At 38.2% G+C, this 27,745-nt stretch overlaps 1 protein-coding gene across 5 annotated transcripts; it reads left to right on the top strand.

The window, feature by feature from the left end:
* Nucleotides 1–3: 3 nt before the first annotated feature.
* On the top strand, nt 4–27,723 carry becn1 (beclin 1, autophagy related). 5 transcript variants are annotated; one of them, XM_073071526.1, is made up of 13 exons: nt 11–119; nt 4,051–4,179; nt 7,626–7,693; nt 9,239–9,297; nt 11,155–11,245; nt 13,248–13,384; nt 15,545–15,739; nt 16,885–17,031; nt 18,805–18,954; nt 20,512–20,572; nt 21,764–21,906; nt 25,458–25,474; nt 27,124–27,723. In XM_073071526.1, exons 1-13 carry the CDS (start codon nt 59–61, stop codon nt 27,129–27,131), a joined length of 1,266 nt encoding a protein of 421 aa, XP_072927627.1. In that variant the 5' UTR covers nt 11–58; the 3' UTR covers nt 27,132–27,723. The 5 variants fall into 5 exon arrangements, with proteins under 5 accessions (XP_072927624.1, XP_072927627.1, XP_072927626.1 ...); XM_073071523.1 differs by having other exon boundaries at nt 4–68; nt 25,458–27,723; XM_073071525.1 differs by lacking the exon at nt 25,458–25,474.
* The last annotated feature ends 22 nt before the right edge of the window (nt 27,724–27,745 follow it).

Raw genomic sequence — 27,745 nt, 5'->3', positions numbered from 1 at the left:
CCGCCCTGAGGGGGGTTGGGGGGGGGGAAGGATAAGGAAGTCCGGAGACGGAAATCGAATGTTCAGTGGTAAAGTTTGTTCTTCTGGGGCAACATCGTGGGATGGGTTTGGGCCGAACGGTCAGCAGTTGTTTTACATTTATCTGGGCCGGAGGGTGGGTTAGATAGGCGTGTGTGTGTTTCTGTTTCTGCACGTCTGTTTTCCTGTTGATACTGGAAGTTATCCTTGGCCAGTGGAGATGGGGGTGGGGAAGCGTGCCTTGCTTCTATTTTCCTTTAATTCACCTGTGTATTTATTACAATTATACAGTAAAGCGGTGCGTTGCGATCGCGCCTCAAAAATGCAAATCATGACGACAATCTGAATGGGCCTGCATCTGTAAAACAAACTAAACAAAGTTTTAGGTCAGTGATCTTTGAAAGACTGCTGACCTGAAACTGCGGTTATTTCTCTTTCCACTGATACTCGCTGATCTGAGTCCTTCGGCATTTTCTGCGTATTTTGTAATGGTTTTATTTGCTATGTTCCGTTATTGTTAGGATCTGGCGGAGGCAGGTAGTCTTAGTATTGAGTACTGCAAAAAATAGGCAGAAAAAAAGGTAATGGTTTAATTGTGAAGGAAAATTGCTGGTAGCATCTGAAATTGTCAGTATTTTTGCATGAGACAAGATGATTGCATACATGGCAAGGTCCCCAGGGGAGCTGGTACACTGGGTTAGAGCTTGTGGGATCCAAGGAATTTAAGTAGACTACGGTAATTAAAATTGTCTTGCTAATGGGAGGGTTACTGGGAAGAGTGGCTTTTGCATTTGCGAGTCAGTGACCAAGAGTGTATCCATAGTATTGGTGCTAGGACCCCTGTTTTTTATATGCTAATATTGTCGCTGTGACTGCAAAAACTATGATTAATAAATCTGTAGCTGATAGATAGTGAGGAAGGTTCTGGAATGATATTGATCAGCTGGTAAATTGGGCTGAGCCATGGCAGATGGATTTAATCCTGACAAATCTAAAGAGATGCCTTTTGGTGGGCAATTAAAGCTAGTGTTAAGCACTATGAGTTATAGGGCCTTGAAGAACAAAGGGGCCTCTGTCAATAAGCTCAAAGATCCCTGAAGGTGGTAGACAGGTTGGTGAAGAAGGGAAATGTGATATTTGCCTTCATTATCTGGGGCTTAAAATATGAGAGCTGGGGGGCAGTGGTTGTTACTGGTACAACTTTATAAAACATTGGTTGGACTACAGGTAGAATGCCATGTGCAGTTCTTTTCACCACACTATAGTAGGAATGTGAATCAGATGCAGGGGAGATTCACCAGGTTCCTTGTTGGGATGGGGCACTTAACCTATGAGGAAAGATTGGATAGGTCATATTTGATTTCCTAGGAACAGGAGAGGGTAAATGGGGACCAGATATAAGTATATAAAGTTAGAAGAAACCTTTTCCCATGAAAACTATTTTCCCATGAAGACTAGAAAGTATAGCTTTTTAAGTGAAAAAGTAAGAGTTTTATGGGAATTCTGAGAAAGAATGTTTTTATTCACTGGAGTGGTTGAGAGGAGTGCTTAAGGTGGTGGTGGGGGCACACAAGAAGTAACAGCACAAGCATTTGAATCGCCAAGCTATAAGCTAGAGAAAAGGTGGTGGTACTATGGACATGGTGATCTGAAGGTCCTGTGTCTGTGATGTATGATTATTTTTCAGTCAACTGCATAAGGAGCCAAATGGGCTGTTTCTCCTCTTCCTTGTGATAATTCTGTTAAATGTGGTGAGTTATTTTAACAATGGTTACATCTTGACACGATTATACATTTCCGCTTTCCTTTTCTATATGGAGATTGATGAGTGTGGAATGATATGATATAGAATCGGAGAAACTTTTGCCATTTTGTTCATGCGCGGGGTGGGGGAAGCTGCCTGAAATGTTATTCTACCTGCTGGCACTTGGTCTCTAGCACTACGGATTATTGCTTTTCAAGTACATGCCCAAATACTTTCTAAATATGATAAGGGTTGAATTTTTTTACTTTGCTCCTGTTAATCTCAATTGCTCTGAATCTCTGATCAGCAGTCTTTAGCTAGGGAAGCATCCTTTTTATTCAGTCTCAACTCTTCAAAATTCGATTCATTCTCCTCTGATCTAAAGAAAACCATCTCAACCTATGTAAATGTTCTTTGTACCTAAAATCCTGGCAATGTTCCTCAAATCTCTGTACTCTCATAAACTGTATTTCCTGTAAGTTAGGGGCCAGAACTGCACGATTGTACTAACTAATGTTGTATGCAGTTCTAACATCATCTCCCTTTTGTGTCTTGTTTAAGAAGCAAGCTTATCTTTATGCCTTTATATATAGTTTATCAACGTGGTCTGTTGCCTATGATGATCTGACAGACGTTCCAAAGTCCCTCTTTTCATGTCATTCAGTATCCTATTTATCTTGTCTTATTATGCATATTCTAAATGCATGACTTTTCTGTTTTGGATTCTATTTGCCATTTTTCTGCCCCACTGACCAGACATGTGTCCTGACGAAGGGTCTCGGCCCGAAATGTCGACAGTGCTTCTCCTTATAGATGCTGCCTGGCCTGCTGTGTTCCTCCAGCATTTTGTGTGTGTTGTTGACCAGACATTTGTATCTTTCCATTGTCTAAATCTTTACTACTCGGTGTCAACTGTGCAGCTAGTTTGTATAACTTTTGCAAACTACCATCCTTCAACCTCTCAGTCTAAATAATTAATACAGATTGCCAAAAGAAAGGGACTGAATCTCATGGTAGCGTTCTTCAATCACAGAAATCTCAGTCAACCATAATGCATTTTTCCCTGCATTGAACCAATTCTGGATCCAATTTGCCACCCTCCCGTTGGATTACATAAGCATTTTATACCAGCCTAAGCAAAATACTGCTTTAAAACAAGAAGACGAGATTATTATGTAGTCGGCCCTCATTAACTTCTGGGGGGAAAAAAATCAGTCAAGCTAGTTTCCTCTCTAACTGCTTTTAATAGGCCAGAATGACATGGCTGGGTGTGGGAGTCCGTATCCGTTTAAAACATGAACTGCTGAACATCAGCAAAGTACTGCTGAGTTCCTCCAGCCTTATTGAACATCAGACATTCATAATAGTTGCATAGTGAGATGCTGATGTGGATGGTTGTGATGGTGTTTTGAGGGAGAGAATGGTTAGGAATCTCTAAATGGAAGATAGTTGGTATCGGGTTGCCCTTTTGCTCTGGCTCCAGTTCCCATTAGGAGTTTTACTCTGTTTTTCTTTGCAGTTTCACTCACCTCTGTTTGCTTTTCTCACAATTGTCTAGCCTTCATCTACTCAGTACGACTCAAATGACCTTGAAATCTCTATGTGCCTTCTATTGTCTCACCTTGGCATCAATTTGTTCTTTTAACTACTGTACTTATAAATTGACCTTGTACAGTGTATCCAACAAAAAGAATACTATTAGAATTACGATAACTTACAAATTGTATCTATGATAATGACACTTCAATTTTTAACATAGTATTAATTTTGTATCGCTTAAGAACTCAGCTCTGTAATCTTGATTCTGAAGAATGGTAAATGTACCTGCTTCCCTCTCACCCTCATCCACAGTTACTGAGTTAGTATTGATTCCCTCCAGTGTTTACCAAATATGCTTGCCTTTCGCTGCTGCCTTCTGTTTTATGGATGAATATTTTGTCTTGATGTATGCTTTTATAAATTGTATTGAATTTTTTGACCCAAGTTATTTGGTCACAGAATTTATGCTGGCAAATTGCTCATGACCTGTGTGAGGGATGAATGTAATGAACCTAATTCTATTGCCTTACTGTGTAACAAACAATCTGGAAGAACTCAGTGGATCAAACAGCATCTGTGGGAGAGAAGAAATTTGAGCTCGAAACCCTGCACCAGGACCTTTAATCCTTTTCCTCTCACAGATGCTGCTCGACCAACTGAGTCCTCCAGCGGTTTATTTGTTAATCTAGCTTCCACCATTTGCCACCTCGTATCTCAGTTATCTTTTTGCATGTTTTCCCATTTTGTAGAAATGGAGGGGTCAAAGACATCGAGTTCTACTATGCAGGTGAGCTTTGTATGCCAGCGTTGCAGTCAACCTCTCAAGCTAGATACATCCTTCAATGTCTTGGATAAAGTCACGATTCAGGAACTCACAGGTATGAGATGTTAATAAATATAATGTTTTTATTATTGTCATTAATGGCTGTATTGGTAGTACACCCTTCTCAGTCAAATGGTTGCAGTTTGAGATTCAGTTTTTGGGTGTGATGATAAGTGGGGTCTCACAGGTGGATGGACGTACTCTGATGGACAGTAAGTAATTAAGTGTTGCCAACCCTCCCCCACCTCTTGATCAACTATTTTTTCTGATATTTTTAGTTCATTTTGTTTTAGATCTTGCTGTGTGCAGATTCTGTTCTGTTTTTTAAACCAGTGACTGCATCTCAATTAATACTTATTAGCTGTTAAGAGTCCAATGGTCAAAAAAGATACTACATAATTTCAATGATGGATTTATTGTTGACTTTAATTTAAAGTAACTTAGTTTTTTTTTTGGTTCCAGGTGAAAATCCAGAATCAATAAGATGTCGTGTGTTTATGGGAAAAATTAATTGGATTTTTTTTATATCTTCCTCTTGTAACCAATGTTATTTGTCGTCTTTTAAGACCCCAAAACATTCAATGGACTAAATGTTTCTGTAAACTTGCCCAAACTTAATACAGAGCACCATGGTTTAAAAACAATGTACTCTGTTATTGGTAAGCCACTATGTTTTTCGGTGCAACAGAAAGTTTGATTTGATCAGTTTTCAGCTTTTGTGTTGGTGATGGTATTAGTTCAGTGGTGATATCCATGTTCACTTTTGGCTCTTTATCTTTATGCCAATGAGGAGGAATTAAACTTGAGCAGAATTGAAGTGTTGAGGGCTTCTGGTATGCTCTGCTCTGGTGGTTGAGATTAAAGATCTATTAGTGAGGCTTACAAGGAATAGGCAAATTATTTGCTGTTGTGTCAGGGCACACTTATAGTTAGGAAGTGCAAAGCGTTCTAGTAGCGATCAAAGAAGTGCTGGCTGAATATGGGGAAAAACTTGAGGGTAGTAAAGATGGAGTAAACCTTTTGGTGAAAGTGTTTTGGAAAACGCAGGAAGGAGGGATCAGTGAGTGAAGGTGAGAAAGGGAACTGCTAATCCATAAATTCGTCCCTTTCAAATCTCCTAATCTTAGAAAGGTATTTCTCAGCCCCAAAGTTGTAAGTTTTATTTAAAAATACTAAATAAATGTCATGCATTAGACTTATGAAGTGTTTTGAACACAACAATATTCCAAGGGTCTTCACAGAGGTATAAGGAAAAGATTCATCACTGATAGATTAAGGGTGATGGAGGCATAAAGGAAGATGGTTGGATTGGAAGAGCCTGGAGTTAAGGCAGTTGCAGGCAAATAGTTTAAATGCTTAGCAACTCAGGCAGCATTTGAGGAGAAAATTAGTGTTGATCTCAAAAAATAACTTTTCAGATAAAGCAAGGTTTCTTCCTCCGAGAAAACTGGGAGATGTGGAGACGATATAGAGAAATTGGTTATCATAGGAAAGGGAGAGACTCAACGACAAAGTAATGATGGAGCTGGATGAGTGGGGTTGGTAAAGTTATTAGTGAATAATGCAAAGTAGACAAGTAGATGGAGGAAAATGAATAAAATCTGGAAAATACAACTGCCAAAAATATTCGACAAAATGACTGGAATTGTTGGTTATCTGAATTTGGCATTAGGTCCAAAAGTAGTACTAGGCTTCCATTGCCCAGTGTCTGATGACAATGGTAGATAAAGTGAGATGATAGAGACACAAAAAACTAATGAAGGGCCTTTGACCTTAAATAGTAACAGTTTCTGTCTGTACTGATGCTGCCTGACCTGAGTATTTCCAGCATTTTCTGTTTTAATTTCTAATTTCAAGCTCGTACAGTTCTTTTTTTTTTTTTTAGAAATGACTGGCATTGGGTAAAGTCTGTTGTGGAGGGGAATACAGCTGTTTAAGGGCAACAGGTTACAAAGGTCAGAATTGAAATGACTTGGGTGTGACTTTAAACTGCACAGGAAAATTTTAAAAATAAGATGCCAGAGTCTAATGGGAATCATAAGGTTGGGCAAACAAGACAGTTAACTTATAGTGGGAGTCTGAAAATGAGAACATTGCACTTAGATAGATAGATAGATACTTTATTCATCCCCATGGGGAAATTCAACTTTTTTTCCAATGTCCCATACACTTGTTGTAGCAAAACTAATTACATACAATACTTAACTCAGTAAAAAATATGATATGCATCTAAATCACTATCTCAAAAAGCATTAATAATAGCTTTTAAAAAGTTCTTAAGTCCTGGCGGTAGAATTGTAAAGCCTAATGGCATTGGGGAGTATTGACCTCTTCATCCTGTCTGAGGAGCATTGCATCAATAGTAACCTGTCGCTGAAACTGCTTCTCTGTCTCTGGATGGTGCTATGTAGAGGATGTTCAGAGTTATCCATAATTGACCGTAGCCTACTCAGCGCCCTTCGCTCAGCTACCGATGTTAAACTCTCGAGTACTTTGCCCACGACAGAGCCCGCCTTCCTTACCAGCTTATTAAGACGTGAGGCGTCCCTCTTCTTAATGCTTCCTCCCCAACACGCCACCACAAAGAAGAGGGCGCTCTCCACAACTGACCTATAGAACATCTTCAGCATCTCACTACAGACATTGAATGACGCCAACCTTCTTAGGAAGTACAGTCGACTCTGGGCCTTCCTGCACAAGGCATCTGTGTTGGCAGTCCAGTCTAGCTTCTCGTCTAACTGTACTCCCAGATACTTGTAGGTCTTAACCTGCTCCACACATTCTCCATTAATGATCACTGGCTCCATATGAGGCCTAGATCTCCTAAAGTCCACCACCATCAATTGTCAATTGGACGGGTGTCAAGAGGATATACTGAGGGTTTGGTGAAAGACTAATTTACAGATAGATGACACAGGATTGAAAAATTGGAAGCTATCTCTGAGGGAGTGCTGAGTGACTTTATTCAGGGATCAAATTAATTTTGTGTGATGGAATAGTACAATATAAAGTCTTGTATGAATTAAGGAAATGCTGCTGGTTCTTAAGCCTATCACCTCTACTGGGGAATAAGTCATCAGCAGCAGCTCACTAGAGTCCTCTGTCCTGTGTAGCCCATCAAAGATCCTTCCTCTCCCAGGGATAAGGTTCTTGGAGCTTCTGTAGCACTGGGTTTTTTTGGGATGCAGGTCCCCTGCCCAAACCACCACCTCTTGCAGCTGGGCTTGGAATTGCCCATGGTGGAGTTAAAGAAATGCTAAAGTTTTATATCATCTGAATAAACTGAAGTCCTGCTCACAACTTTAGTAACACGACCCTGAAGATAATCCATTCTCAGCAAGTTGTTGAATGCTTTGTGAAAACTTTTAGTCCATTATTTTCCTTTTCCAAATGTATTTAGTCAACTACAAGTTAATGTTATGTGGCTTATTGAAATTTATAGTATATTGAAATCAAAATCAATTATAAAAAAATCAGTAAGACAATTTTTTTTTTAAACAGCTCCTTTAGTTACAGTTACTCCTGTAAAACCAGAAGAAGGCAGGGTGGAAGATGGCAGCTTCCCTGAGGTAGGAAATTAACCAGATATCTACAAATTTCAAAGTGCGTCTGTTTTGTTTCTGGGGCGCTAACTACTGTTTAATTGTTAAAATATATTCTGGATTGTTGTTTGTGCTCAGTTCAATTATTGTGTGCTGCTTAATCTAGGGGATGTTGGTATTTACTGATCCTATTGTTTGAAATGGACAATGAGGACCTCGTGTTTGTTTGATACAGTTTTGCAGCTTTATGGTGCAAATGGATATGATGGTGGATTGAGGGTGGCAGGGTAGATGGTGAGGGTGGAGTCTTCCTGTGGACGCTGTGCATCATTCTTATTGCCATCTTTAGCATACATGTACTTGCATAAAAAATTGGTATTGTTTAGAAAAACTAAGTTATGAATTTTTGGAACTCTCTTCCTCAAGGGCAGAAGAAGCAGTATCTTTGAACATCCATAAGGCAGACATGGTTATAGGCAAGGGGGTGAAAGGTAGATGGGAATGCTAGGTTGAGGTTGCTAGCAGATCAGTTGTGATCTTATTGAGAAGCAGAACAGGCTGAGTGCACTACTCCAGATATTGTAAGTTCATTTTTTAAATAAATGAAAACAATAGAACAGAATATACCAAAAGCACACACATTTAAAAATGATTGTTTAAGTTAAATCAATGGGTAGGAAATAACTTTTTTTTTGTGTGTGTGTGCCATACTCTGCCAGAGCCTTGGTGACCACTTATTTTTTTTCAAGTGGTTGTCTTGGAGGAAAAATTCTGTGAGTGGTCCCCCACGTCCTTCTCACAGCGCAGTGTTTTTTTTTTTACGAGGCCAAGTTGCAAGCTCGACACTCAACCCGGCACGGATGGAAAGCGTGTCCGGGAGCGGCCCGACTGGGTTCAAACTTAGGAACCCAGTCCATCAGAGCAGTGCAGATATTTTAATGATAGCACTTAGCTAAACATAATGCTGGACTTCAACCTGAAGTTGGGTATCCAGTTAAATGCATAAAGGCCAACAGTAATAAAGTTGTCAGCTTTTATGAACTGAACCAATGTTACACCATAATTTCTGGAGGGGATTAGTATTTGTTTTCGATTTGGAGAGTTGGTCTCAAGTTACAGAATAGCTGAAAAAATACAAAACAATCTCAAAATAGCTGTGGTTTAAGAGGAAGTCTTTGCTGCCTTTCCTGGCAAAAACAAGCAGATGAGCCAGTGTTACACTGTTAGAGATGTTAAGGTGGCTGCTCATGGTCCAGATCCCTTTGGGGGGGGAGGGAATAGGGATTACCTTCTGCACTATATTTCACACACAACTTTTATAACTAGAACAGGGTAATAAGTCTTTCATCCCTTGTGTTTTGTAGAATCTTGGTATAAATTAGCTCACCAGCAAACCTATAACTGCCTTTTCAAAGTAACTAATTTTTAAGTTTTGGTTTTGGGGTATTAGTTCAGTGCCACTATAGGTATGTGATTTTATAACAGTAATTCCACTAATTAAATTATTTCAGAAAGTGTGCAAGTTGATAATCCTTTTCATCTGTTTTTACTAAAAATGCTTCATTTTTACAGGAAATTTGTATAGAAAACAAGCCAGACGGTGTATCCAGAAAATACATCCCTCCAGCTCGGTAAAGACAAATGATTTCATTCTTTTTAAATGGGGCGATTTCTCCACCCCCCCCCCCCCCCCCATGAAAAAGGCCATTCATTTATCAATCAACAGTGTAAATGCTGATGAACGTAATTTTGTTTCACGTGTTGGGTGATTAAAGTTTGGAGAAACTCTTCTTGTTGCTAGATGATTATCGGATAAAACCTCTTTCCTGCCATTCTGTCAGGAATGGCAAAGTGGATCCCTTGGTGCCTTTCCATAGCGGTAGGAAGTCATTTGGACTGCTATACTAATGCCTGAAAAAAAAATGGTGATTTGTGGAAGGAAAATAAATTGAGCAGGTGGGTGTGGTGCATTACACTGCATTTACTTTTCAAAATTTTCTTGGCATTTGCTGTGGGTAATTCTGCTTTGCAGAATAGGCTAATGTATTTTATCAAATTGTTTTGCAGGTTATATTACTGATCCATGTAAAGCAGAAAGTTCCTATGCTAGCACCATTGCTGATGTTGAGTGAGCTGTTGTTTGACAATACAAACAGGGATAGTCATCCAGTGGCAACTGAGGATAGATTTAAGAGCTAGAGATTGGATACAGTGGATTTTGGTTAATCAGGGCAGCAGCTGATTTGGGACAGCTCTTAAAGAACAAAAACAAATTGAGAAAGTAGCTGGGGTTCCCCTTGCTTAATTGGGATATTATGCCGCTTAATTGAGGCTAGAGAATGTGTGTACGTCGTGTAGCTGTTGTGCTTAGAGCAAACAGTTTTTAAATAGTGTCACTTGCATGTGCTTGTGTTCAAAAGGTAGTGATTTTTGTTACTGATAGTTGGCGAGTAATAAGCAGTAAGACCATTCAGAACTGTTTTGCTCACTGCGATTTCAAGCATTCAGACTTGGAGATGCCAGAAACAGCTAGGAGTGAAAATGAAACTATTTCCCTACTTCAAGTTAGAAACTACTAAGAATTTGAAGGTATTGACAAACATCTTGTGTACTATAATTAAAATGAAGATTTGGAGGATGCATCCATTGAAAACATTGTTGGAAGCCAGTCCATTGTCTGCTAATTTTGTTCATTTACAGTCAATCAAAAGAATACATCAGTTTTCACTTAAACTGGATGAATTCCTCCGTTGATAAAACTGTTAGTTCCTATTAGTTGTACTGTAGTAGTATGGGTAGTGTTGTAATTTATTCTGTATTTCATTTAAATACATAATTTGTTACTCAATTAAAACAATAGTTTGCCTTTTTTAAACCTCCTTAACTGTTTTCATGCAACTTTGGCTAGTTGAAGCAGTGGCTTAATTGGGCCAAAATGTACTGATCCTGATGTGTCCCAATTAATATTTTATTGTTATACTAGTGTTATTGATAACAAGTTAATCATTTAAAATGCCATAGGGTCCAACTGCACCTTGCAGTGACTTAGATCTGGAAGTATTTCACACTCAACAAACTAATATGTTATATATTGGCCATGTATATCATGGAATTTTATCCCACCCTGAGAAGGTAGGGAAGGAAAATGTACTTCTCCCTTCCAATTATGCCCTCTAACAAGCAAGTCTGTTTTTAATGTAGAATTCTTGTAGCAGTTTGCAATGAATTAGTGAAATCATTCAAACAAGTTAAAATTAAAATTTCCATCTATAAACAAGCTATTAAAATACATGGAATGTTCTTAATTGTGTTAATTTAGTAACATTTTTATCAGGCTCTATGTGTTGGAAGTGAAAATAATACAAAGTTATATTGTTGTATTTAAAGAAACATGGAATATAGAATTCTATGACTTTTATTTAACTTAAAAGATCCTAAACTATTTTGTTTGCATTAGGAATTTGTTAACAGGCCATAATCTTTTGTAGGATGTTGTCCACTGAAAGTGCTAATAGTTTTACATTAATTGGAGAAGCTTCTGATGGTGGGACAATGGAAAATTTAAGTCGAAGGCTCAAGGTAGGTTTGTCTTTAACATTCAATTATAGTAAAAGTCAGTATTTTAAATTTAAGCACGTCTTACAAGCAAAAATATCTAAGTGAGATAATGTACATCTTGATAAAACAGATTAACAAGTCTACAGGAAGTAAAATGTTTAATAGGGAGTGATGCTCACAGTAAGTGAACGTTATAATTAAGACTTGGAAAAATATCTATGATTTGTTCAGAGTTTCATTTATTAAAATTAAAAGATGCTGTTTGTGTAATGTCCCCTCTATTATTTTAAATAAGGAGAGATTGGATCAATTTGGCTTATGTTCATTGGAGTTTAGAAGGATGAAAGGTATCGAGACAGACCTGATTCAGGGAGATGTCAATGTCTTAGTTAACAAATCCATGCCACTGAATCTCCAGTGCGGCTTTGTACCATTAATCAAAATAGTTGCAGCTGTGGTCCATGTCACTAGGAAATGGGGTGGGGTAAGACAACAGTTGTTAAGGAACAGTTTCCAAATGACTTACAGACTTTAAAAAAAAAATTAAACATCATCTCAATACATCTCTTGGAATGGCGACAACCACCTGCACTGGAGATCGCCTTCATATGACTACTTAGCAGAATAAGATCTCACACTGGAAAGGGACCCAACCTACAGCCTGTTCCCAGCATTCTCACAGGACACACTTAATTACTGCAGTATACAAAGCTGGGAAACTCAGATAAAGGAGCCAGCAACCTTCCCCATCATTTAAATACAGCAACCTTCAGCTGGTACCTATTAGAAAAATGTCCTTTACCTCTACATCTTATAAATTACTCTGTCTGCCCAGTTACCCTCCCTTATCATTCCTGAGAAATGATCACAGCCATCATGTGGTATCTGACAATGTGCTCATAGTAGTGTATCTTTCACCTCACTGCAGCAAAGTCACAGAATATCCAGTACATCCCTACAAATAAACTCAATGGAATAATTAAGAGAGACAAATTAGTAGCTTAGCCTCCATAGGCCCCTTGATGTTGGATTAATGATTGTTCAAATGAATAGTAATTTGAAAAATGTCATCCCAAGAAAGCAAGCAAATGTTCAGTGTTACACTCTGATATGAGAGTTCTAATTTACAGTACTTCCTGTTCCATTAATCACCAAGCTGTCCTGATTTAAATAATTCTTCTATAAAGTTCCCAATTGAATTGACTTTATTTCTTATATCCTTCACGTACATGAGTAAAAATCTTTACGTTATGTCCCCATCTAAATGTGCAATCATAATTTATAATACATAGAACAGTCAATGCAACATAGGAATATACTCATATCAGCATGAGTTAATCAGTCTGATGGTCTGGTGGAAGAAGCTGTCCCGGAGCCTATTGGTCCTGGCTTTTATGTTGCAGTACAGTTTCCTGTATGGTAGCAGCTGAAATAGATTGTGGTTGGGGTGACTCAGGTCCCCAGTGATCCTGCACACCTGGGAGCCAACAGTAAAATCTCAAGGTGTCCTTCAAAAAATATAGTCAGTTTCAAAGCACTCGGCCAAAACTTAAGCATGTGATTGTAATTCTCCCATTACTGCAGGTTCAATTCTCCAGCATTTCCACCACCCTACTCCAAGTCTAGCTCCTATATCAGCCTTTGTCCTTTTGGCATTGCACTTGCCTTCATTCATGCTGTGACGGAGCACTGAAAATAATCAGTTTCCAGCATGGAGATAGGCTCTTTGGCCCATTGAGTCAACAATGTTTATCAAACATTGGTGATGTTCATTCCTAGTCAACAATACCCTGGCCTACTTTAACCATGTAGATGCTATGGCAAAAAAAGAGTGCCAATGCCAATTATTCATCTTGGCTTGGATAGGTGGAGTTCTCTGTACATTTCCAACATGACTGACATAATATCAGGATGTTAACTGATACCAACGTAGTTCTGTTCCTTCTCTGGAAAGTAAATGTAACAGAGGAAATATGTGGCATATGCAGGGTATGCACTGAACTCTGTCCTTGTTTTTAAATAGGTGACTAGTGATCTGTTTGACATAATGTCTGGTCAGACAGATGTGGACCACCCTCTTTGTGAAGAGTGTACAGATACATTGCTGGATCAATTAGACCAACAGCTGAATGTTACAGAAAATGAATGCCAGAATTACAAGTATGTCCATTGATATTAGTTATACTGTAGAACTACTATCCAGATCTATTTCAATGGGGGGGTGGGTATGGAAACTTTAGTTGAAGGAGCCAAGACTGCAAAGTTATACTGTTCTTGCAATTAACCAGGTTTAACTTTATAGTCAGTTCTGCTTTGGATTGTCATCCCACTTTTTTATTTTTAAATAAAACTATTTCTATTTTTATGTAGTACCTCACTATTTTTGTTAGCTTTTGCACTATTTTTCTGTATGTTTCAAGGTCAAGTTTATTGTCATTCAACCATACACATATAAGCTAAGCAAAATATCGGTTTTTTTTCTGGGGGAAAGTGCAAACACACAGCACATATAGTTATGATCCAGCCCATACAGTCACAAAATAATATTAGCGCATGGCCTGAAGGTTGACGTAAAGTGCATGTATATGTAAGACAGAACTTAGTGTATTTCTTATAGTATATTTTGTGTTGCACTGTCGTGCTGCCACAAAACAACTAATTTTACAACGTATGTAAGTGATAATAAACCTGATTCTGAGCCATCTCTTTGAGCTTAAACTCTCAATGTTAGGCTTGAATCCAAATTCTATAAATCTAGAGACAAGTAAGGAGCAAAGCAAACAGACTTTTCCTTAAACCATATGAGTCAATTTGAATCCATAAACTGGTGCTTATAAATCAATCCATCCCGTAGAGTGACTGGACAGAGATGATTTCAGTTATGATTTTTGAAATAGTATTCCTAAAAGAAATCTTGCACTAAAATTATAATGTGCAGCAGCAGTAAAACTCATCTTTCTCTTCATTTGCTGCTGTTCCCGAGGCCTGCATTTATTTCCATTTCTGATTGCCCTTCGGAAGGAGGGAGTACATTGCCGTCTTTTAACAGTGCAGTTCATAAGGGTTTTTCTTTCAGATTTCTAGTAACCTCAATATTTTGCTGCTGGCATAGCAGACTCAAAAGGCTGAATGGCTTAATACTGCTATTTTCAATCCTCAAGTATCTTCCACTCTCCAACTGTAATGAAAGCAAGTTATCCCCTAAGACAAAGATTGCACCATAATTTTTTTTAATGTTTTAGATTAACATCTTCAAAATTACTTTGGTTTTGCTGAATGTAATGCTCACAGCTGTTACGAAGGATGAACAGCTCTGATGGGCAGAAGGGTGCAAGGTTGCCCATGTCTCCCTCCCCTGGGAGAATTACAAACCATTACTGTTGCCAGGCTGCTAATGAGAGAGAAAGAGATGGAACAAAAACATACTTGGTACTGGAACATTTGCTTCAGATAAGGGAGAGATAACACAGGGAGGAAGAGACTTGTTGTTCCACCATATTATGACTCCTGTAAGACTTACGGCTCCAGAGAGGGCTGTTTACTTGGTACCATTCTGTTCATTAAAATTCCTCAGTGGACAGCCGGAGTGGGCTGGTTTGATGGGCTAAGCCATTCAAAACTGATTGACCCCTGAGACCCCGTGAGTAGGGATAAAAGTGAGGTCTGGGTAGACACCCCTCAGACACACCAAGAGGTGTACCAGGAGACACACTAGTGAGTACTGCTTAAGTGTTGGAACCCACGAGAAAGTGTGGGGCATCGGAGACTGAACAAAGGATCGGTCAATTTTAACTCAGTGTTTATAGCGAGGCCGGTGGGGGCTTGTGTGTGTGTCCACCCTTGCCTGGGTGACGAGTCCACCATAGAAGAATGGTCTAGCTAAAGGCGAGAGGGGTCATACCTGAATGGCCACAACAACACATCGACGGATCAAGAACGTAACGGAATGTTTGACTGGCTGTCACTGTTTGCTCGCTCTCTCTCTCTCCAACAATTACAACACATCGACCAACAACTACCTCAGCCTGTATGGACTGAACTGAACTTTATACTCACATATGACACTTCATTATCCCCGAGACATCGATAGAGCTTGTTTATTATTGATTATTATTATACCCACACTTTTAGGTTTAGTATTGCTAATGTGTATTATCTGTATATTTGCACTGTTGATATTGATTTGTATATTTTACTAATAAACACTGTTTGGAAAATAATACCAGACTCCAACGGACACTTCTATCTTTGCTGGTAAGACACCCAGTTACGGGGTATGTAACACAGCTAAAAAGAGTGATTAAAGTGTTCTTGGTTTAGGAACTGTTTAGAGATCCTTCAGCAAATGAGTCAGGAAGATGAAGAGCAGCTTCTGGAAAAGCTAAAAATGCTGAACTCTGAAGAGGACCATCTAATCCAGGAACTTGGAAATGTAGAAGAGAAACGGAAGAAAGTAGCAGATGATTTGGCCAAGGTTAGAGCAGAGACTGACAGACTCAATCAGGAGGAAGCCCAGTGAGTAAACAACTGTCAATTGAATCATTTCTGTCTGATAGTCTGTAAATTTACTACTGCTTAATAGAAGTACATATGAAACTCTCCTTCCTTATCTGGGTTCTTGAATCTCGTACCAAATGTTAAGGAGAAAGTAGAAGCAAAACTTTACATGAAGTAGCATGTTTAAACAATGATCTTACTTCCCTTTCTCCAAGACCTCTAGTCAAAAGGCTAGATTAGGATGGCATGGCAGTGTAGTGGTTAGTTAAACAATTTTCCAGCACCAGCGAACCAAGTTTAATTCCACACAGGTCTATAAAGAGTTTGTACGTTCTCCATATGATCACATGGTTTCCTTTAGATGCTCCAGTTCCCTCCCACATTCCAAAGACATGCGAGTTAGTAGGTTAACTGGTGGCATGGGCTCATTGGGCCAGTAGGACTTGTTACCATGTTGTATCTCTGAGTTAAAAAAAATTGTTCAATAAATTGATGTTAATTTAAATGAATGACATATTTCTCATTAATATTAGTGCAGATGGAGCCAACAATGGACTTGGTGAAGAAGAAAGGCTTAAGGATATTGAATGCTACTTTTGTCATGTTATATAAATTTTGAAGCAGTTCAGAATTTTATTTCAATTCTCCTTTTCCTGTAAGCCAGAAACTTATCAGCATTTCAGAACAAAATTATGAGTTGTAAATTAAAAACACAGATCCTCCCCACCTTATGAACACCCGACTTGTGTAGCGACCATACATGTGAGCAAGCTGTTAGGAGACCAGTGGTATGGATTTGCCTGCTGCTGCAGGGCTGCAAGCATCTTCTGCTACCTGGGAATTCGGTATACGGTCGCACTTCTGACTTGTGAACTATCTGAGTTACAAACAGTTCACAGGAATGGAACCCTGACATAACCTGGGGATTGCCTGAATGAGAATTCAGAAGAATGAACCTGCTCCAGCATTTACTTTGCTGATTTACATCTATTGGTTCCTGCTGTTTCTAAAAAAAAAATTAGTGCAAATTTTTTTTGGCACCCCTTCAGTAAACTTTGTTACACTAAGGTTTTTGTTTTCATATATCTGTAACTTGTGTAAACAAAAGTCATTGCTGACTATGACCATTCTAAGATTAACAGCGCATTTTGCTTGTGTAAAAGGTACCAGAGAGAGTACTCTGAATTCAAAAGACAACAGCTGGAGCTTGATGATGAGTTAAAGAGTGTTGACAATCAAATGCGATATGCTCAAATTCAACTCGACAAACTCAAGAAAACCAATGTTTTCAATGCTACATTCCACATATGGTGAGAACCAGTCACCTTGTATCTGTATTAAACTGATCAGCTTTTATTGTTGTTGTTGTTGTCATCAGTGGATTTTTGTGTTAATGAACATGTTAAGGTGATGTTCTAATCAATTAATGATTTAAATTTGAGATGCTAATAAGTCTATAATGATGGACTGGTGTCACCTAAGAAGCAGTTATTAATGCTGTGACAGGATGTAAATTTATTCTCATTGCTGTCTTGCTTCTGGATTCTTATACCTGTTGTTTTGTATTCACTGAAAGCTTATTCAGAAACCATGGAACATAGGGGGTAATGTTTTTGAAATGTAAACAAAGTGGGTTTCCATTTTTAATTAGTGAGGATGGGTTTGGAATTAAGTAAACTGAGGTTTGCTTTTCCCTGCTATATAATAATGCTTACAAAAATAAAAATGTGAACAATTTATACTGGCCTAACCCCACTTAATTGCTCATGCGGGTGTAACTGGTGGTGCGGGTTCAATGGGCTGGAAGGGCCCGTTACTGTGTTGCATCTCTGAATAATAATAAGAAGTGGGATCTACAACAGCCATCGTAACAATACGATGTGACCTCTGGGTGTAGGATTTGTTCCAGGATTATAAATATGCAAGAATATTTTTTCTTTTTGCAAATATGCAGGAGTTTTTGCTAAGGGATTGTTAGCATTGGAATATTCAAGACAGTACAGTAGCCCATAGTCTCTACCACTTGACTCATCCTCAGCAATTTACATGTTTGTATTTAAATTTACTGTCTTTCTTTCTTGGTCTTAATCATTACAGTCATTGTTATGTGTGTTAAATGTGGGTTCTCGAGTACTGAAAGCATTGATTATGAATGTAATGAATGAAAAGGCATTGCATGTTTTATTCTTGTAAATGTTTTTATCATGAAGTTTATTCTGATATTTATATATATATTAAAAAAAATACTGTCCCTTCTAACTGTCCTGTGGGGACGTGCCTTATTGTTGTCAAAAGCAGCTTCTGTTCTGATTAGTTTAGAAGGTGCAGCTGCTTTTACCATTGGTGTCCAGTTTCAAGTATTCTGGATATATAAACTAGCACGTGGAAGGGGTTTGCTCTCTTCTTCCTTTGTTTAAGACAAGACCATTGGGAAGGTGTGCTCTGCATGCACTTTTAACTAAGTATGTTTGTTGAATGTATGTATGTTGATTATTCAGCTTTGTAGTTTCTGTAACTTGGGGAACATGAATGTTCGAATTTTTATGTTTATAAATAAATGATTAATATACTTATTCACAGAGAGTGCTTTCTGTATCACTCGCCAGACCTACAAACCTCATTGAACATTACACTGATAACACATAAAACTCTTTGTAAACTTCATCCAGTCCATTATCAAATTGCTCTTTGCCCACAACACTTGGTTGATTGTGATTCCCTGTGTGAAAGGTACAGGGAATGTGTCACTTTTTAAGTTATTGTTGCTCATTTTGTGTGCAAGTTTGATGTGATATTGGAAAGGACATTATAATTAACATTTTCATTGTATGCATATCACATCTTTAGTTATGTTCATTTACCAAAGTTAAATCTTTTCTTGAGCTTCACTAGCATAAGTTATAACAGACCAGATTAAAAACTATTTGTCACACCTGAATCTTGTAGTTGTGACCTGTTCATTCGCCTCCAAAGACATTGCCTGACTTGCTGAGTTCCTCCAGCATTTTATGTGATTTGCCTTGTATTGTTTGTGCATTTTTATTTTGATGTAATTTTTCATTACTGAGCAATTTGAATTACAGGCACAGTGGACAGTTTGGCACTATCAATAACTTCAGACTAGGGCGTCTACCAAGTGTTCCTGTTGAGTGGAATGAGATTAATGCAGCTTGGGGACAGACTGTGCTACTTCTGCATTCACTGGCTAACAAGATGGAACTTCGATTTCAAAGGTGCATTCTGAAACTGCATTTGGTGTGTGAAACTTGTTATTACAAATTTTCAAGTGAGCTGGTTTAAGTACTCTAAATGATAAGAACCTTAAAAGCTAGATGAGCAATTCATTACAGAAATAAGGACAAAATTGTCTGTGTTTTAATAATTTCAAATAGAAGGAAAGAAATTTTAGGGAAAAAGTATTTCCTTCAGCATACATTAACACAATATAAATATATATTCATCACTTAGGACATGCCCTCCTCTCATTGGTACGATAGGGGAGGAGGTACAGAAGCCTTAAGGCACAAATTCAACGATTCAGAATAGCTTCTTCCTCTCTGCCATCAGATTTCTGAATGCACATTGAACCCATGAACATTGCCTCACTACTTTTTTTTCCTCTTTTTCCATGTATTACATAGTTGTACCACAATGATAGGCAATGGGTTGCAGATATATTTCAAGTTTGGGGAGATTTGATATGTCAACTAAGATGCCTGCAACTTTCTACAGATGTATTGTGGGAGAGTATTCTAACTGGTTGCATCACAGTCTGCTACGGGGGGGGGGGGGGGGGGAGTGGTCACTGCACAGGATCAAAATAAGCTGCAGAAAGTTGTAAACTCAGTTAACTCAATCATGGACACTAGCCTTCCCAGCATCTTCAAGGAGCAATATCTCAAAAAGGCTGCATCCATCATTAAGGACCTCCATCACCTAGGACATGCCCCTCTCATTGCTACGATCAGGGAGGAGATACAGAAGCCTGAAGGCACACATTTCAACAATACTGGAATAACTTCTTCCTCTCTGCCATCAGATTTCTGAATGCACATTGAACCCATGAACACTGCCTCACCACTTTTTTTTCCCCCTCTTTGCACTGCTTATTTCTGATATGAACTGCATGAATAAGAAAGAGTTAGCCAAAGCCAGGTCTAGTACTGCATTCTATTTCAACTAAAATTTTTACCTAATGGAGCTGATGCAGGACAGTTCTTGGTGAGGACATTCCTTTTCTAGTTTGTCCTCAACTAGAACCTAATTAGCAGCTCCTGTTCTGAATGTGACTGGTAAAAAATTGGCAGAGATGGTGCTTCTTGGATTTGTAAACCTTTAGTGAACACCAATACATGAGCTCTGAGTACCCTATATATTGTTCAGTCCATGATCATGGGTTTGTAAAACAAAAGGCCCAAAATAGGAATATAATCATTGAGAGCCATGCATTTTAAAATTGAGACAGTACTAAGTTGTATTGGCTTGCAGATTTTTCTTCATATTCAGTTATTCCAACAGGACTTGCTGCCAGCTATCTCATCATTGTACTTTGGAAAATTGTTATTAACAATTGATGACATTCCGGCCCCCCCCCCCCCCACATTGTATGCTCTATCAGAGAAGAAAGAAAGTGTTGGTGATACTTTTTGATGTCGAGAGTTTTCTTATAAGATTGACTGCAAGGAACATAACAGTTTACTATAAAATTGTATGGAACTTGTCTGAAAATGCAATTTCTTAAAAAAAAGTGTACAAACCTTTTTTATTTATTAGGTGTTTCTATTTTGTAGGTATCGCCTAGTTCCTTATGGCAATCATTCATACCTGGAATCACTTACAGACAGAACCAAGGTCTGTATCTTGGTAGTAAAATAATCCTTGCTGAGTTAACAAAAATTACTTTGACCATATTTTTGTTTTCTGCTAATAAACCCGATTTAAAGGTTGTAATCTGAAAATAGAATGATGTGCTTAAAGAGAAATAATTTTCAAAAAATTGTAAGTTTTGAAAAGTAACCAGGTTTCAAATGTTACTGCTTTAAAATAATGGGTTAGATACTTTCTCTTGAGAAAAGAGTTAAAGTCCACTGTCAACATGATACTAACATGACTATAAATTAAATGAATTTGGGAACATCTCGTACCTCATTTGGGGTCAATGTCTGTAGCACTAATCATTTAATTCTCATTAGAATGATTTTATTTGTCTTGCAATTAAGCTGACTGCATGTGTATGTGTGTGATGAGATGTTTTAGCATGTGATGTAACTGTTACAATTGGAAACATTTGACTTCCATTATTGGTCTTTTTTCATGTCATCATTTTTGCTGTTTATAAATGGATAATTAGCTATTCTCACAGAAAAGGGTATTGCAAGCATTGGTTTATATGATACACTTTGGTAAATGATCAGAAATAAGATTATGGTAGCTAGATGCAAAGATTATACACGAGTCTAATGGAGTGATGGATGCAAGTTTGTATTTTCTTATCCCAGTCTTCCCAGTTCAGCAGTGTCATCTGGGGAGGAACTAAAGAGAGATCACTTATAGGCTGTCTCTAGGAGTGAAAGGGTTCTACTTTCAGATGCCTTTAAGTTATTGTGATCCATAAGTTAGAAAATGCACAAAAATCACTTTAAGAAAACCTTCATGGTACTGTAATGATTGGCACCAAAAGCATACAATACTGATGAGAACAAACAATTGACAGAAGTGAAGGAGGGAAACAAGTTCTGTCCTTTAGGAGCAAACTGATGTCAGACTTTTGAATTGAAAAACATTATGACAGCTTGCCTGTATGTACGGATGTCTGTAATCTGGGGATGGCCTTTGTTACTTAATGGAAAGTGAAATCCTCAGTCCCCTTCTGTACTTTCCTCATTCTTGGTTGATAATAATTCCAGTAATAGAAGAACAGAGTGTTTAATCATTAAGTACAGAAGAAATCAAGCAAAGTACTCCTTGGCAGTGGGTGAGTGGGTGGAAGGAGCAAAGAATTTCTTTTTAGTGTTGTACCTAGAATTTAATTTTCTGTTTTAGGAGCTGCCCTTGTATTGTTCTGGGGGACTGCGATTCTTCTGGGATAATAAATTTGATCATGCTATGGTGGCTTTTCTGGACTGTGTACAACAATTTAAGGAAGAGGTCGAAAGAGGTGACACTGGCTTCTGTTTACCATACAGGTATTTAGATTGGTTCACTAGTCAAATCTAATTCTAGTCAAAAATCATGCAAGACTTCCATTCAAATGGCTTTATCAGTAGCAAAGTGTGCCTTCACTAAATTTACCGATTTAGAAAACAAAATAGGAACCAGTGTTCAGTAAGTGTGTGTTATGTTTCTCCTTTTGTTCTGGATGTTGTCACCTGGGAGTGACAACACACAGAACAGAAACAAAGCCCTGTGTTGCATAATGAGTCAGACGCTTTCTTCTTGAATTTAATGCACACTGCAGCACAATCCATTTCCAAAAACACTTTCATCCCCAAGGTAACGAAAACACAATCTACTGATTCCAAGTAATTTCCTGTAAGAGATCTTTTGGTTTCCATTACGATTGATTTTTGTAATCATCCTTGTATTGTGACTGTATTAGGGTACTTGTAGTCAAAAATCAGCATGCTTTTTTTTAAGTATGAAGAATCAAAAATGTCAGTTTGTCTGCAGTTCTTATGAACTCTGCATATGTTTCAATATATAAATATCATGCTTGCTACAATGCAATTAGTACTTGAGTGTATGAAATGAAGTCAAATGAGGATGATTTAAAAACCTCAGTTAAAATGCTTAATAGATTTTGTATAAATGCATGGATGCAGTTTTATAGCTACAGTTAATGACCAATATGTTGGCCATTAAGGGTTTTGTCATCCTTGACCCCGTAAGTCATAGAACATTACAGCATAGTATAGGCCTTTCGGCCGACAATATTGTGTTGACCTTTTAGTCTACTCATTCTAACCCTTCCCTCTTATATAGCCCTCCATTTTCTATCATTCATGTGCCTATTTAAGTGGTTCTTGTATGGCCCTAATGTATCTACCTCAACTACCACCCCGGCAGGGCATTTCACACACTCACCACTTACCTCTATTCACCTTAAAATTATGACCCCTCATTAGCTATTTCTGCCCTGAGGAAAAGGTCTCTACCCACTCAATCTATGCCTCTTTATCTTGTACACTTATCCTGTACATCTCTATCAAGTCACCTCTCATCCTCCTTTGCTCCTATGAGAAAAGCCCGAGCTTGCTCAATCTACCCTCATAAGGCATGTCCTCTAATTTAGGCAGCATCCTGGTAAATCTCGTTTGTACCCTTGCCAAAGCTACCGCAACTTGGGTTATTTTCTCTGGAGCGGCAGAGGCGGAGGAGTGATCTGATAGAAGTTTATAAGATTGAAAAGCATGGGTACAGTGGACAGACAGTATCTCTTTCCCAGGGTTGAAATGTCTAATACTAGAGGCATGCATTTCAGGTAAGAGGGGGTGTTGTGATGGAAAATAACTGGCTCTTTGAGTCTCAACAGTAGAGGCCTGGACACACACAGTTTTAATAATAAGCAATTTATTTACAAGGGGAAGTTGGGTCAACACAAGCAACTACAATACACAGGAAGGGGTGTGGGGACAGGGTACAGTTACACATACAAAGAACAAGAGAAAAGCACTACGACAGCTATCCCCCTTGACCTTGGATAGCTGCGGCTCCCTTACCAGGACAAACAATAGACCTTCCCAAACATAAATCAATGCACTTACCTTCAATGAGGTGGTCTGTAAGAGACACCAAGCCAGGCACAAGTCTCACCTTTTATAGCATGGGGCTGGGTGAGATAATCCAATTAAGGTGACCAATAATTTAGGTGTGCATTGATTAGTTGGGAGGGACCAAATGTTGATTGGCATGTGGTGTGTCCTCTGACCAGCCAGGTGGCAGTGCGTCTGTCACGTGGCCAGTATCTCTGGATACAGGGGGGTAATTTCAAACGAGATGAGGGGCAAATTTTTTAAGAGTTGGTGGGTGTCTAGAATGTGCTGCCTGGGGTGGTGATAGAGGTAAAACTATTAGAGACTTTTAAGAGATATTTGGATGCACATGAATGTGAGGAATGGCCATTATATAAGCAGAAGAGATTAGTTTAGATGGCCATTTGATTACTAATTGGTTCGGCACAACATTGTGGGCCAAAGGGCCTGTTCCTGTGCTGTCTGTTCTAAATTACTATAATAAGGCAACCAAAATTTAATATAATCCAAGTGTTATCTAACCAGGGTTTTATAGAACTGCAACCTTATTGGGTGGCTCTTGAACTCAATCCAACACACCATGCAACTGAACAACCCTACCAACTTGTGCAGCAACTTTTGAGGGATCTATGGATGTGAACCCCAAGATCCCTCTGCTCCTGCACAATGCTTCATATCCTATTAACCCTGTATTCTGCTGTCAAATTTGACCTTCCAAAGTAAATCATTTCACAAGGAGGAAAATTAATACATTTGCAGAGCATCTTGTACTATGATTAATTCACTACACCTGAGAGAAGTAATGACTTTCTCATTAGCATGGATAGAGAATTGGTTAATGAATACAAAGCAGATTTGGGATACATGGGCGTTTCTCTGGTTGGCAATCAGTGGTGAGCGGTGTGCCACAAGAGTTGGTGTGGGGCCTGCAATTGTTCATGGTATACATTAACTATCTGGAAGAGGGGTCTGTATGTAGTGGATCCAAGTTTGCTGATGACACTAAATTGAGTGGAAAAGCAAATTGTGCTGAGGATACAAAGAGTCTGCAGAGAGATATAGAAAGTTAAGTGAGTGTAATGGTCTGGTAGATGGAGTACAATGTTGGTACATGCAAGCTATCTACTTTAGAAGGGAAATCGGATAATTTAAATGGTAAAAGATTGCAGCATGCTGCTGTGCAGGACTTGGGAGTGCTTGTGCATAAATCGCAAAGATTGTTTTGCAGGTTCAGCAGGCTATCAAGAAGGCAAATGGAATGCTGGCCTTCATTGCTAGAGGGATTGAATTTAAGAGCAGGGAAGTAATGCTTCAACTGTATAGGGTACTGTTGAGGCCACACCTGGAGTACTGCGTGCAGTTCTGGTTTCCTTACTTGAGGAAGGATATACTGGTTTTGCAGGCGGTGCAGTGGAAGTTCAAGTTGATTCCAGAGGTGAGGGGGTTAGACTGAGGAGAGATTGTCGCCTAGGACTGTACTAGCTGGAATTCAGAAGGATGAGAGGAGATCTTATAGAAAACTATAAAATTATGAAAGGGATAGGTAAGAAAGGCAGCAAAGTTGTTTCCACTGGTAGGTGAGACTAGAACTAGGGGACATAGCCTCAAGATTCAGGGGAGTAAATGTAGGACTGATGAGGAGGAACTTATTTTCCCAAAGAGTGGCAAATCTGTGGAATTCTCTGCCCAATGAAGCAGTGGAGGCTACCTCAGTAAATATATTTAAGAGGCTGGATAGATTTTTGCATAGTAGAAGAATTAAGGGTTATGGGGGAAAAGGCAGAGAGGTGGAGATGAGTCCATGGTCAGATCAGCCATGATCTTATTGAATGGTGGAGCAGCCTCAACAGGCCAGATGGCCTACTCCTGCTCCTATTTCTTGTGTTCTTATGACTGAAGTGAGCTCAGTCTAGTGAACAAATGTCATTGGGTTCAATAATGACACTTCTTTGTTTTCAGTTACTTTTGTTACTTTTCCAATATAGGATGGATGTGGAAAAAGGTAAGATTGAAGACACAGGAGGAAGTGGAGGATCTTATTCTATTAAAACTCAATTCAACTCTGAAGAACAGTGGACTAAAGCACTGAAGTTTATGCTTACCAATTTGAAATGGGGACTGGCCTGGGTATCTTCTCAATTCTACAATAGATGATTGCACACTATTTCCTTCTTGAATCTGCAATGGTTTTGCTGAATATTGTTTCTTAATTTAGCCTGTCATTTTTGCTTGTAGAAAGCTATATGCTTTCCTAGAGGAATCATCCACATCATCAAATGTGGGGAGAAATTGGAGAACTGGCTAGCACAGTGGGTTTGTCTTTCATCTATGGACACTGTTCCAAATTAGATAGTTGAAACTGTTGGCTATTTGTATGAATTGTATGAAATTTAGTTACTTTTAGTGTAGTTAAATAAGCCTGAGGCTGCATCCTAAAGCTGTACCCAGTTCTCTCGTTGCTGGCCACAGGGTGAGTGGTGCGAGACATTAAAACAAAAGAATATCACCTGCTGGGGTAGGGTTTTTAAATTCTGATGCAGGCATACCATCAGAGTGGAGACCTCTTCTCTGCACCCTTCCTGAGATTACTTAATGCTGAGACTGAATGAGTCAACATTAAAATCACTTTTTTTTAAAAAGCACGGAAATGGGGTAGGGTCAAAATAATTTGCTTCGTCGATGAAATGTACAGCTAGATCTTTAGGGCATTATATACTGAATTAACGTGTGCTGCACAAATGTAATAGTCTTCTATATGCATATGAAATGATTGGAAATAACTTTGTCTTTTGATAAATCAGTAGGATGCTATAAAAACATTGAGGACTAATACAAAAGTTTTTCTGTGCCAACCCACTTTTTGTGGTATGGTGTTTAGATTATGTTGGATTGATTTAAGATTAATTTCAGAAATCATGTATGCTTTAATGTTGAGTCATTAAAAATGACAAATGTTAGGCTCTTGGAAGCTATCACTCAACTGGACATATTGCTTTGTTACATCATGGGTTGGAATGATTACAAGAGAGTATAAAGAGTTTGGGAAAAGCCATTAAACACAAAAATAAGGTTGTCTGAACAATAAGTGAGATTGGTTCTGTTACAACTACCACCTCACACTTTCTCTTTAGTAATTATGTGTATATATTATAGTTTTATTTATAACAAATTAAGTTTAGTGCGTTGTGCTGCTGGTTGTAGAACATACACTGATGTCATGGCTGACTGGGCAGGATCCATTAATCAGTTGAGGCATGATGACATCCGCACTAAAAGATTAAATTTACAATGTAATCATTGCATAAATTCCATAATCTATTCTGCAGTGGAATACTGTAAGATAGCGGTGATTTTATAGTCTAAGGATATATTAAGCTTCTGTCAAAATAATTATTTCTGAGTAAAGGCTTGTTTACTTATCCGTGCATAACCTGGTGTTCCATTTGAAATGGTGTAAATGGCTCCTTTTTGTATAAGGTGTCATAGAAAAACATCTAAACGTTGACAGATTTAAGTAGTATGAATTTCCATATTGTAACATGCCTTTACAAAATTTCAATTGAAACTTTTGCAATTAATATCCATACATTTTGAATATATTGAGTATAGTTTCATCTCTACAATACATTTCATTTAATCTTTTACTTGCAGTGAATTGATTTCCAAATCTGTTAATGGCCCAGCTGTTTCTATGTCTATCTAATGTCCGTATAAATGGACTGGAGATTTGAGGAATTGAGAATACTGCTGTTAGGATGTTGGATATATCCATATATGACTAAAATCTACAGCTCCATACCATCTAAAGACTGATCTGGTAAAATAGACAATTTAATATAGACACATTCATAATTTAAAGTGACTAGTTTTTTTTGGTTAAGGATGTGAACTACAATAAGATGTTTCTCCCATAAAGTGATATAACATGTAAGATGAAAAATTCAAGAGCTGAGAATTGATGTCTTTGGCAAGCTTTATATTCTTTAAATGCTAGCAGCTATAGTCATGTACTTTTGTGCTTCAGTAAGCATTAGTTTACAAAATAGAGAAGCAGCTGTTTTATGTAAAAAGCTTGAACTTTGCATAACCTTTGCAGCCTTTATGTTGCTGAATTTTCAGCTTTGGAAACTGCAGCTTTGTGTAAATGTTCACAATATAAACTGGATAGGTGCAATGTATTACTGTATCTTAGTGCACTGTAATACAATGATGAGTGTTCACTTTCTGTAATAAAATGTACCCATAAACAAATTTTTTCTGGATTTATTACGTA

The sequence above is a fragment of the Hemitrygon akajei genome, chromosome 18 (genome assembly GCF_048418815.1).
Source record: "Hemitrygon akajei chromosome 18, sHemAka1.3, whole genome shotgun sequence".
Classification (NCBI taxonomy): Eukaryota; Metazoa; Chordata; class Chondrichthyes; order Myliobatiformes; family Dasyatidae; genus Hemitrygon; species Hemitrygon akajei.
The sequence above is the reverse complement of the archived record's forward strand: the minus strand, read 5'-3'. Positions and strand labels throughout refer to the sequence as shown.